General features: G+C 49.3%; 1 protein-coding gene across 4 annotated transcripts in view; it reads right to left on the reverse strand.

Annotated features, from left to right (window-relative positions):
- Positions 1–222: 222 nt before the first annotated feature.
- Positions 223–13,324, reverse strand: part of PLPP4 (phospholipid phosphatase 4) — a gene marked incomplete at both ends in the record, with an annotated part of 118,164 nt that continues 105,062 nt past the window's right edge. For 2 of the 4 annotated variants that reach the window (XM_082854750.1, XM_082854748.1), the window contains 2 exons: positions 223–422; positions 12,295–12,465. In XM_082854750.1, coding sequence (XP_082710876.1) covers positions 223–422; positions 12,295–12,465 — 371 coding nt within the window. Of the gene's footprint in view, positions 423–12,277; positions 12,466–13,324 lie in introns of those variants that run through there. The other 2 variants (XM_082854749.1, XM_082854751.1) reach the window with 2 other exon arrangements.

Here is a 13,324-nt window from a genome sequence, read left to right on the forward strand (position 1 = left end):
CCACAGGTCTCTCAGAGAACGTTCCTGGGTCCTTCCCTTGCAAATTCAGGAGAGCTGAAAGTAGACATTTAAAGTAGCAGGAACACCGTCGGCAAAATGGAAGCAGGAGGATAACTTGGATAAACAACTGATGAGGAGCACACTACAGAAAACCTCTTCTACTGTGTTATGATAGGTGGTAGAGCGTGGCCTGGGCTCAGCGACCATCCTCCGAGGTCCCAGTCATACGGGGCCCTCGGTGATCCCCTCAGGGGGCAGGCTGGGTGCGCTGTCGGCCGTGGGCCTCTCATCTTTCTTCAGCGACGGCGGGACTCGTAGACTGACGTAGGGTTTGTGACAAGCTGTGTTGGCCAGAGGCGGGTAGTGCTGTCTGTAGCAAATGTAGGCAAAAATGAGGCCAATGACTCCACCAACAAAAGAATCTAGGACAGAAGAGCAAAACCGGGAGAAACGCATTATGATTCATTCAAATGTGGCCAGTTATGTTTTCCAGAAAGCGCTTTTCCTACTGCCTGCAATGACTGGTTTGCTGATTGGACCCCCTGAAAGACTAAAGGAAAGAGAAACCTCACTGGATCTATAGATCTGTGGCCTCCGCAAACTCTTATCATTTTTTAGAGCTTAAACATCCCTTTTAAGTGTGTACTTGAATCTTCTCCTTATATAATATGCAGCTGAACACAGCATGAACTCAGATTTGCATTCTTGATTTTGAAAATCAATTCCAAGTTCTGGAAGAATTCCGGCCATCTCCATGGGATCTGGATACCCTCGGGGGCTGTCATTTCTTTTCCTTTAGCAAGTTCCCACTGGACTCCTGCAATGCTGCCAGTGTACCACAGAGACCCAGTGGGGCCTCAGTCAGTGATTTCCCAGGGATGAAATGAAACTTCTGAGTCACAAAGAGAATGAAACATTTTATTATACACCAGCATTGGCAAACTCGACAGTCCCGGTGGGAGGGGCCCAATGCCTCCAAAAAGCTGCAGATTTTATCAAGTTGGAGGGCGCTGGGGGGGCAGACAAGGCAGGAGAGGGTATCTGCAGGTGAAACAGGCCTCTTCACCACCTCTATGGCGGCCCCTTGCCAAAAAGGGCATTCAGCTGGTTCCCAGTAGAGACCCCACGAAAGCAGCCCATCCCAACAATCTTCACTGTGTGTGTTTGTGTGTGTGTGTGCATGTGTGTGTCATGTGCACGCATGCCCCTTAAACTGACTATGGGTTATTCTTGCCAAAAAGATCCTAAAATAATGGAAGACCTCCCCTGACAAGAGAAACTCTGCACTCTCATGAGGGTCGCTGCCAGGCTGAACTGTTAGCCTCCATTTGGGGGTTTCCACTTTCACCTGCATTACCTTGTTGAATCGCCCACACCTGCTATGGGCAGGGAGCATCAGCCCCATTTTACAGAAGAAATTCAGGCTCAGAGAGGCCAACAGAACTTTCCACGGCCCCACCCCTTGTTGATGATGGAACTGGCCTTGAACTCTGGCGTCCCGACTCTGGCCTGCACTGCTTCTCGGGGCTCTGCTCGAACCCTGGCAGGTTCATCCCAGGCTTTCTGTTGTCCCAGCTTTCAGAAGACAGCAGGCCATGACTGAAGGGCGGTGCACCTGGGTTCAGATGGGGGACAGCAGCTTTCCTTTACCAGTGTCGGGGATGTTAAGTCTCCAGACCCTTCCCAGTAAGCAACACACCGTGTACTGACCTCAGTTTAAGTCACAAGCTGACTCTCCTGTGTCTCCTGCAGGGGAATTTGGGGTGGCTGTCAAAGAAATATATCTTCAAAGAAAACAAACTGTTCACCACTTAGATATCTGCACCCCACTTAGCAGCCCTTTTGTGACAGGTATTCTGGCTCCATCTAGAATAACTGGGATCATCTTTGAGGAAAAGGACAATATTTTGGTATTTTATTATCTTTTGAAGAATTGCTTCTACCTTCAGCATTTTTACTAGACTAAGAGTAAAACGTTTAAAATCACTATAATAAATAGCTTTAAGCTCTTTTAAATAAATATAGTAATTTAGTGCATGTAATTTTATCTATAAACAGCATCAAAACAGGTAAGGAACACAGGCATTCCTACAATGGCATAATGAAGGTCCACTGTGTGCAGAACAGGTGCCCAGACCCTGCTCTGGCATCTGAGGGTGGACACAGCTGCTAGTGATGGTTTCCCAAGTGCAAATATTGGGTTGGCCAAAAAGTTTGTTTGGATTTTTCCATAACATCTTATTCCATAACAATAGATGAGGTTATCTGCCTGATTAGACGCCTTCCCACTGCTCTTAGGGACTTGATTAAGGCCCTACGGCCTTCAAAGCCACATACCTGGCCCTGCCGACCTCCCAGCCATCCCCGTCCCCTCACTCTGCTGCAGCCACCATCTTCCTTCTGTTTCTCCAATGTGTCTGCTTCCTCCCCCTTCTCCCCTTCAATCCTGGGAACCCCTTCCCTTCACCTCACCTATTCAATTCCTACTCATCCTTCCAAGCTCCACTCAACATCCCTGTGCAAGGATGCATCACCTGACCTCCAGACTAGACCCTGTCTCCCAGGGATACACTTTCATTAGCCCCCGGGGGATAAGAATGGCAAATCGTACCGAGCTGTGCAATGATGTAATGTTTAACACTGGACTCTACACTCTACCAGGGCAGGGGCTCTGTCTGGGTCACTGGCTGCTGATTCCTCAGTGCCTGGGACAGCACTTTGCTCACCTTACGCAGAATTAAGTTGGTGGAAGGAAGGAAGTGGATGAACGAATACGTGCACAGTAACTGGGGGCTGGATTCTGGTGACTGCCCTGTGGTGTCCTGTGTGGGCCCCGGTCCCCCCTCTAGTTCCCTCCTTGGGACCAAGTGCGTGGCTGCTGAGAGGCCTTCTCGTGTGAGTGTCCCAGGAATCTGGTCCCCAGGGTCAGCCTCCTGAGACTGCCTTCAGGTCACTGGAAGTTGCCAAGGCGTATTCCGAAAGTAGGTCCCGTCCCTGATCGGGATAAAACGTCTCTTACAAACAAAGGTCATTCTAACAGGTCAGAGAGAGAATGAATAACTATAGCTACTTCCTCTCCGTAGGAGTGCAAACACGGTGCGACTGTAGCCACCACCTGGCAGAAAAGCGAGGAAAACAGATGAGTGGCCACTCAGCCCTGGTGAGTAGCCTCCAAGGTAGGAGGGGAGGAGAGGACCATCGGAGAGAGACATCAGTGAGACCCAGGGGCCCATCCTCGCTCCCAGAGCAGGCATCTGGGGCCATGGTAAGGTATCCAGCATCTACTCTCACCCCCGGCCTGAGAATCCTCCCAGCTGAGGAATCCTCGACAAAGACACTGCAGCCCCGACCAGGGCAAGACTGCACCTCGAAGCCTCAGTCCCCCTAGCTCTCAAACGCAAATCTCAATATCCACGTCACTGAGTCGTGACAATGATTTAATGAGAACTGCTTCTGAGCAGTATATCCCAGAGCACAACACAAAACAAGACCTTAAAATACATTGTCTAAAAAAACAGTGTCTATCACTGTTCCTCTGTTCCTCTCCGGCACTACTGGGGCCTTTCTAGTCCTTTCCCATCCTTCTTCTCACACACCAACTCAGCCGTCTACAGTTGTCATCTCTTTAGCATGGCCAAACTTTCACAGCATTTTAAATAAACACGTGAACTTAAAAAACATCTGTCCCCCAAGAAACTGGAAAGTGATATGTACTATGAATTCCTCACTGGAGTCACGAGGCATAATTAACACGATTAAATCAAATTCCTTAAACTGAGAAACTCTTCACACAGCCTGTGGCCAGCAGCCTGTGAAATGTGCCAGGGCTTTTTCCAGTTCAAGGTCTTAGAGTCATACTATTGTTTTGTTTTTCCAATAGCCCCAGAGAACAGCCCCACAGAGTGTTATTTTTATTAGTATCTGAAATGATCCAGGACACCTGCATTTAAGCCACTGACTACTGAACAGACCACACAGCAAAACCTACAAATAATGCCATTTGACTTTCTATTTTCTGTGACAAGGCATTTTATTAGGTGCGTCACTGACCAAAAGACATCAAATCATTCTGAGTATATGTTCCCCAGGCTGACTGGTGCGGCAGCAAGCCAGAGAATGGTGATTGCTGTCAATGTTGTTTTCCCATTTAATGGAATGAGTAAAAAGTGGTATCATAGGTGCCACCACAGTTATCAGAAGTAACCAGGGCAATGAAAGGTCTAGCGAAGGCGCCTTCTCAACAAAGTCATCCGGGGCTTTGCTCATCACAAAGGTGGTGAACAAGATTTACAAAATGACTTACTTTATGAGAGAGAATGCCACCAAGTGCCACTTGATGAAATCACATTCACATTCCATAGAGCGTGTGCTGACAGAAAAGCAGGCAGGGGCCAAGTGGGCCATTATTAGGGAAAGAAACTACTTGGGTTTGACTTCACCCCAAATATGGTAGCATGGGACAAGGTGGGGCTGTGATTCAGTGGGGGCATATGTGGAGCTCCGTGTCCCCGGAGCACACACGCTGCAGTCTCCTCACTCAGCCTTCATGTCATTCATCCATCACGTATGTTGCACAGGGATCAGGTGTCAGGGGTGATGCCCGGTCCTAGGACACGAGGCTGAACAAAACAGACACGTTCCCAGTCCTAGGGGAAGTGACAGTCTTATCAGTGAGCTGCAGCTACAGTGCACGCCATGAGGGAGCAGGTGGGTCTGTGAGATCAGCCAGAGAGTGGCCTGGCTTGTCTGGACCGGGGGAGTTTCACTGAGGACAAGACCCACCAGCCAGCCCTGCAGGACAACCAGGTGTGAACCCGGGGGAGGGGGAAGTGGAGGCAGGGAGGACAGCGCAGTCTTCTAGGCAGAGGAAGGAAGGGGCGTGGCAAGTCTGAGAAACTGAAGGAAGGTCCATCTTCTCTCAGGGGGTGGTGTCATTGTAAGTCTATAGGACGTAAGTTGACTAGGCTTCTGGTGTGGGCTGGAAAAGAAGGGTGTTCCACGTCCCCTCAGCCTGGACCAGGGTCCCCACTGGCTCTCTGGGCTGCTGCCTGTGCACCTCTCAGCCCACATCTACCTCTCGGTGTTGACTCCCGCCTTGACTGCCTCACCTTCATTTCCCCGGAGCCCAGCAAACATTCAGTAAATGTTTGGTGAACTGAGATGCGCTGAACAACATTTACAAGATGCACTAAAGAACAGACACCACCAGCCACAAAAGGTCACATATTGTGTGATGCCTGGAATATGCAATGTCCAGAAGAGGGAGATCCAGAGAAAGAAAGTAGATTCGTGGCTGCCAGGGGCTGCAGTGGATGGAAGACATGAACATTTTCTGGAATTAGATGGTGGTGATGGTTGCACAACTCTGAAGATACTAAAAACCTTTGAATTGGGAGAATTTATGAATTATGAGTTATGAATTATACCTCAACAAAGCTATTTAAAAGGGGAGGTTAGAATCAACACCTAGTATGCTCCAACGGTGGTAGAAAGAGGGCTAAACTTTGAATCAGGCAACTTGGATTTGAATCCTTACCCATAAAATGGGCATGACCCCAACCCCTTCTTATGAGGTCAAAGGACAGGAAAGGGTCTCATGGAGTCTGGCCTACTGAGGTGACAGCCCTGCTCACCTGCTCCGACACAAACAAGCAGAAAGGCTTCTGAAGATGTGCTGTCAAGTCCTTGAGAGGAACACAGCCCTCTCTGTTGCCATGGAAACATCCAACATCACTCAGCTGGTGTGACTTGGGACCTTGTGTGCCTTGGGCTCTATGACCCAAGACCCTAGGGTAAATACCAGCTCTGGATAACTCAACAACCTCACATGATTGTTTCTGTTCTTTTTATTCTACTACTAATGAAGCGTCCTGTTTTTGTGACTTTGAGTTTCTATAAAAGAACTTACATAGCACAGAGAATGCACAATCCACCTGGTACACTGTAAGCTGGCAGGGCAGAGCCAAGTCTGTCTACCTCAGTACTGATGGCCTCCACCAGAGAATGCCTGGACACAGGCAACATAGTGCATGAAAGAATGGGTGAAAAAACCAGTGTATAGAAAAAAAGATACTAGTAAGAAAGGAATAGGATTTAGTCAAAATCATTCATTCATTCGTTCCACACATATTTATTGAGCACTGTTATGCATCAAAAATTGTTCCTCCAAAAGATATGCTGAAGTCCTAACCCCCAGTACCTCAGACTATAGCCTTATTTGGATATAGAGTCCGTATAAAGATGAGAAAGTTAAAATCAGATCAGTAGAATGGGCTCTAATCTACTACGACTGGTGTCCTTATAAAAAGGAGAAATTTGGACACAGGGACAGACACACACGGAGGCAAGATGATATGAAGAAACACAAGGAAAATACCATGTAAAGATGGAGGCAGAGACTGGAATTATGCTTCCATAAGCCAAGAAATATCTGGGACTAATAAGCTGGAAGAGGCAAGGAAGGCTCTTTCCCGGACAGGTGTCAGAGGGAGTGTGGCCGGCCAACACCTTGATTTTCCGCTTCTAGCCTCCAGGACCATGAGACGATTTCTATTCTTCCAAGCCACTCAGTTTGTGGAACTTCGTTACAGCAGCCCTAGGAAACTAACACAAGTACCTACTAAGTGTCATGCCAACAAAAGAGACACAAATCCCTGCACACAGAGAGAGTATATTCTAGTACAGAGCTCAGCAAACTATGTGCACCATTCATTTACATGCTGTCTATAGCTGCTTTCACGCCACCATTGCCAACTTGAGTAGCTACAACAGAGACTGTATGACCCACATAAAGCCTAAGATATTTACTATCTGACCCTTTACAGAAAAAGTTTGCAGACTCCTACTCCAGTAGATAAGACCGGACAATAATCAATACTAAGAAATGACTTAGTTTGTCAGACGGCGGTAATAAATGAGCAAAGGTGAGAGCCACAGGGAGTGTGGTGGACGGGCTGCGATTTCAGCAGGATGGTCACTTAAGACGGCCTCACTCGACCTAAGATTAGGAGGGGGAAGGGAAGGAGCCACACACACATCTGAGAGAAGAGCATTCCAGGCACGGGAGAGAGCCAGTGCAAAGGTCCTGAGGTGGGAAAGCACTGGCATGAACAAGGAGGGGCGGTGCAGAATACTAACAGGGAGGCAGGAACCGAGGGACCAGATCTTAATGCCACTGCAGGACCTGGGCTTTGACGCTGACAGCAATGGGGAGTGACCAGGGGCTTTTCGCGGAGGTGAGGCACCACATGTGACAGGGCTTTAAAGGCTCGTTCTGGCTGCAGTGTGAGGGGCAAAGGAGGAAGGAGGGAGAATGGCAGCCGGGCTTCAGCAATAAGCCAGGCAACAGGTGAGGGTGGACTACAGTGGGAAAAGGAAGTTGGATTCTGGAACTATTCTGAACATAGAGCCAACAGAAGAAACCAGAGAAAATCACAGAAAACAGAGGAGAGCATTCCCTCGAATAAGTGAAGCCAGGTGGTCAACGAGACTTGGGAGCAGCCCAAACCTATCTTCCCTGGGAACTAAGGAATGAGGGACGCCAGGGCAGAGGGCAGAGGGCCTGGCTGAGAAAGCCTCTCTTGAGGCCCAAAGCTCCCTGTCCAGCAGGTTCTGATTAAAAGGGAGGGGGCGGCCTGGGGCTGCAGACCGCTCGAGCCCTCTCTCGGGGATGCCCTGGGTATGAAGGCAGAGATGGGCAGACTCATGGGCAGTCAAGGCTCAGAGGTCCCCAGACCCCAAGCAGCATTGGCAGCTGAAGACAAATGTGAATGCAGACCCCACCACCCGGGACAGCTGACTGCAGAGGGAAGATGAGGGGAGATCAGTTCACTCAGGACGGAGGATCTCGGAGGGAGAATCTCAGTGTTCTTGTTCTATGTAAGGCTGGTGGGTTTTGGTGGGAACAATGGTTTCATTCCAAAGTCTCCTTTTCAAGTCACTTCATTTAGAAAATTTAGAGATTGGTTCTGACAGCCCAAGGGAGGGAGGCCTGGTGAACAGTGTGTGTGCCTCAACTGTGTGTGTGCGCGCGTGCGTGCGTGTGTGCGCGCGTGCGTGCGTGTGTGTGCGCGTGCGTGCGTGTGTGCATGTGTGCGTGTGTGTGTGTGCGTGTGTGTGTGTAGGTGAATGTGGGGGGAGAGGAGGGAGCAGCCTCTACCTGGCTTTTTAGTGTGGCTCATGTACAGTCGGGCGCTGTGTCTCTGTCCCCAAACACCGCATCTGCAGAGACTGGAAACTACACATAAATTCATTTCACATCACAGACCCTTCACAGCCCAGTCAGAGAAACCTGGCAAAGGCAATGGCACCATCTTGAAATTTTCAGCCCAGTCAAGCATGGCATCTGTGACTGACATGGATGCGTTCCAGCCGCAGGCTGGGTGGAAACAAATGACTGCTTCCTCCCTTGAGACATGGTTTTCTGGATTATATCCAGAGGGAGGTGCTCTTTCTTATGACGAAACACTACACAGGCACTCAGCGCTGCTTAAAATGACCTATGATTAGAGAATCAGCGTTGGTTAGAAGGCTACCCGAAAGCTGGAGTCACACAAGGAAAGCCTGGACCCAGATCCAGGGATTTGAGGGCAGAGGCAGCTCCTCATTATGTCCATTAATGGAGAAAAACAACACACTCCTGCCACTTCTAGCTATAACTGTCCACTGACTGGAAACCACACTCACACAAGACTGTGAGTTGGGGCAGAAGAGGCTTCAATGAGGTGCTCTGTTCTTTCTGTGCGTTTTTCTCTACAGATGTTCTTCCCAGCATGGAAATTCCACAAGTTTTAACTCTGAAAACACACAGTTAATCACACAGGTAAGCTTCTTTGTGAAGCACTGGCCCTGTGGTCGGCCTCACCCATGGACTCTCTAGCTTCTGGCTGACCCGAAAGCCAGCATGTCACAAAGACGTGGAGAACCTTAGCCAGATAAAGATTTATTATCCAGCCAGTGCTTTTATTTCTGAAGAGGTCCTGCTAAGTGTTTCACTGCCCCTCCAGACCATGGCCTGTGCCCTCCATTTTCCTCACTTAATGAAACAACAGACTTGTGTGTTTGGAGTGGAGCTGGAAAGGCAGAAAAGACCAGAAGGGCGTCGATAACAGAAAACCCCTATGATAATGAACAGAGCAAAGCGTTTGAGATCACGGGCTATTTACTGTATATGAATATGTAATCGAGTAATTGGATATCCTGCCACATCAGGCGCAGTTGCTTAAATCAAAATTGGAATGGAGTCATAAAAGTCTCGTAATATTAATGTTGTTAACTGAAGTCTATAATGAGAGGTTCTCGGGTTGTGCTGCTGCCTATGGGTCTCCCCATGAATTCTCATCATGACAGATGACCCCCGCCCACGGGCACTGGACACCTCAATCCACCAAAGAGCAACAACTTATTAATCTCGGTAGGGCATCCTGCCTCAAACACCCACCTGCACAGCAGTCAAAGGCCTCACTATCCAACCCTTCTGGAAACCCTGGCAGCCTCTTTGATTTCTCCCTTAATAAGTGAGTGTTGAATGAATACAATTTTCCACTCACTGAACATTGCGTCTTCTTAAGATGTAATAAGGGAAAGAAAGATGGAGCTGAGATGTGGCTACAGGTCAGGCTTTCTCAACCTCAGCAACAGACATTCGGGGCTGTGGGGAAGGTGCTATCTTGTGCACTGTAGGATGTTTAGTAGCATCCCTGGCCTCTACCTACGAGATGCCAGTAGCACCCACCACAGACACCACCTCTACTTGCGAAGATGTCTCCAGTCGTTGCTAAATGTCCCCTGGGAGGTTCAGTTGCCCGCATTGAGACCACTGGTATAGACAGTGACGGATGCCCTCATAAAGGGGAATTCAGGTGAAATAAGCCTGACTCGGAGCCCATTAGAGGATCCAAGGAAAGGAACGCTCCACTCCTGGCTGACTCCTGGGTACAAAGTGAACAGACGATGGCACAGCCGAATGGATAGCTGGGCCACACCCATGACCTGTACCAACTGGGGTACATTCAGTTTTGGCTGCAGGAGTCTACCATGATGCAATTTTGGCTTGCCCCCCCATCCCAAGTATGGTCCTAAACATCACTGATCATAGATTCTCTTGCTTTGCTTTCCCATCAGCCCACAGAGCATTAATATTCTCCCTCTACTGCTCCAAGTTCCTTTCTGTGCCAGTTGGATGGAATGGGTGTGAAGCCCTGTTGCTAGCAGGCCTCGAGTGCACCAGCTGCATCAGAAGTCCAGCATTTCCCCAAAGCCAAGAGCTGTGATCCTTCATCCTTTCATGACACGCCAGCCGCAGCTCGGTAATGAGTAACAAAAGAGCATTTAATAGAGGCCAACCTCACGTCTTAGGTTTTCAAGACAAGATCACTACCCAAAAGCTCTTACTACCTTCCAAGATGAAGCCAAAATCTCTTCAACTCTAAAACCCTTAATCATTTCTCAGGTCCTAAGTGGCTGAATAAAAGTGGAAACCAGGGATTCACGGCTTACAGACAGACCATGTTCCAAAAGCATGTCCACCTCGAAATCAGTGGTTTGGGAAACACACACATCCTTCTTTAGAAATGATGCACTAAGCAACGACAATACCGATTCACATTGGTGCAATACATTTTCATTTACAAAGTACATTCAGATCCATTATTTCATTCAGCCTGTGAAACGGCTCTGGGAAATATCGGGGGATTATTGTTCCCATGTTCAGAAGAAGAAACTACAGTTTACAAGGATAAATGAGAAGCAGTCCGTGAAATGCCATCTAGCCCATAACAGTTCTCATGGGGAAATGCCCTAATCATACACACCACAATGATTCTGTTGGAAAAATTCCTAGTTCCAAGGGTGCAATGGTTATGCCCTTGTGCCGTTGGCTCAGCGATCCTCTCCCCACCCCTCTCTCATTATGTGGTCTCATGTATCCAGAACTTCATCCAAGTCACTGATAAAAGCAGAGAACAAGGGAGGGCTCCGGGTCCAGCCTGATGGGCCTCGACTGACTGCCCCCATCAGCGTGGCCTCAAGACCCCCATCAGTGCTTGATGCCTCCACCTGTCCAGACCGCGCATCAGTCTCCCTTTCCCCCTTCACCCGCCAGGCTGAAGCTGGAGGCTCATGACACCCAGAACGTGAGTTCCAGGAGGGTGGAGGGTGGAGCTGAGGCCAGAGACGGAGCAGAAGGCTTCCGGAGAAGGTGGGGCAAAGGCACCTCCAACTAGGAGTTCCCCTCACCTCTAGCCTCAATTGCCGCCTCGCTACTACTGGAACACCTGGGAAGAGGTGAGAAGAGGGCGGTCAGAAAAGGGGGAGGAGGGGAATGGCACCTGCTGACAGTAGGAAGACAGGAAAGGAAGAGCAGGTGAAGGCCACAGACCAATCGCAGAAGAGGCCACTCGTCCAGGGAAGCTGGATTAGGCGCATTTAATTCAGTGCATTTGCTGAAGGCTGACACAGTGGAGCTCTCCATGGTAATTCTCAGATGTCATCAGAATTAACAAACTGGCTTGTTAACAATGCAGATTCCTGGCCGCCACTCCAGACCCACCCCCAAGAATCCAGCTCCTAGCTCAGAGCGGCCTGGTCCAGGTGATCTGAGGATCGGCCTTTGGGAAACACAGCGCTAGACCCTGCGCTCCCAGAGGCCACACATCCTGTGGACATCGCCTCTGCCTCTGCTCCCTTTCTTGCAGTGGCAGATGCTACTGTGGTCCACTCAAGCTGAGAGCTGCAGCCCATCTGCAGAGGGGCGTGGCATGGTTTAGTTTTATTCCAGGAACAAGCCCCTCACTTGTTCTGTGTTATTTTGACTTTGCACAGATTCCCCAGGACTGATACACACAGGTAAGCCTCACTCAGCCTTGCAGTGGCTGCTGGCATCCATCCCTGGCCTGGACATGGTGACAGATATGTCCTTGTGGGATGGATCTGAGATGTGAAAGGAGCCAACAACCACTTGGCATCAAGTCTGAGATGGAGGCAAGGGGTCCAGCAGGGAAGTCCATCTGAGTCTGTGACTGAGCGCCTGCCATCCTAGCAGGACCTGAGGGGTCTACTGGAGCATGAAGGAGGGGGAGGAACTCCGATTCTGTCCCCAGCAAGGACAGTATGAAGGCCAGAACTCACCTGAACAGGTGCATTTTCTTTAAAACTGTGTCTGCTGTGTCATTTCAGCCTACTCTGGCTTCTCACAGTGGGCACTTACCTCTCCCCAGTAGGTGTATGTCTCCCCGCTTCCCTGCAGGAGAGAGGCAGACGGCCCAAGGACTGGGCGGGCCCCAGGCAGAAACTCACCTTGCCAGTGATGTTTGTAGTCGCACATGCGGGACAGGGCGATCATCATGGCGCAGTACAGGGGCAGGATGGCAGCACAGAGCCGCCAGCTCTTCCCCCGCCCACTCTCAGTGAAGCAGTGCAGCTTGCCAGCCAAGTAAAACGTCGTGAAGCCGAGTCCCGAAAAGGCAACTGCCGAAGAGAAACAGCAGGTGTTACTCTAGCAGGTGGGAAGCAGCAGGGACACAGGGCACCCTGAGCGTTCTGTCTGCCATCTTGCACACTACCAGGGCCAAGGCCATGTTGGCACCAGGCACCATCTAGGCAATCTGTGCTCTTGCTAGAACCACGCTGGTATGAGAATGAGAATAGGTCAACAATGAGAATGACCTTCCAGGCTCGCATGTGATCAAAATCTATTCTATTTCATTCATTCAACAATGACTTAATGGGTGTCTACTGTGTGCTAGACAGGCACTGATCAAGGTGGGGGGGAATAAAAAGATGCCTCAGAGTCTATATCTGGTCTCAAGGGGCTCACAGTCTGAATGAAGGTGATGGCCACGCTAATAGAGAGTTTTAATACAATGTGTTGATTTCTACAAGAAAAAAGAGTGCATGCAAAACAAATGACAGTGATGACAGCATAGATTTGGAGGGGGAGGGAAAGTAAGGGATTTTTGGCTTGGTGGCACTCAGTAAAGCTGGAACAGCAAGTGCTGTGGAGAAGTGAGTTTGACAGAGAAACCAATGATGACAAATTCCTTATTTTCTCTTACAGATTATGGTTATTAATTTTTAGAATTGCAAAGACAACTCATAGCTGTGCTGAATCCATTGTCAAAAGTGTGGAGTCGGGGGTAGTATGTGAACCCCAAGCTTTCCATCCAGTCAGGTTTAAACCACAGTTGAACTCAGTGAGTAAGGTGGGTCTTCTGTGGGCTTAGAACAACGGTCCTCAACCCCGGCTACACACGGAGTCACCTTTAAAACCTGGGAAGCTTTCAAAACTACTGGTAGCCAGGTATCATTGTCAGACATTCTGTTTGCA

The sequence above is a fragment of the Leucopleurus acutus genome (genome assembly GCF_964270905.1).
Source record: "Leucopleurus acutus genome assembly, chromosome: 14".
Classification (NCBI taxonomy): domain Eukaryota; kingdom Metazoa; phylum Chordata; class Mammalia; order Artiodactyla; family Delphinidae; genus Leucopleurus; species Leucopleurus acutus.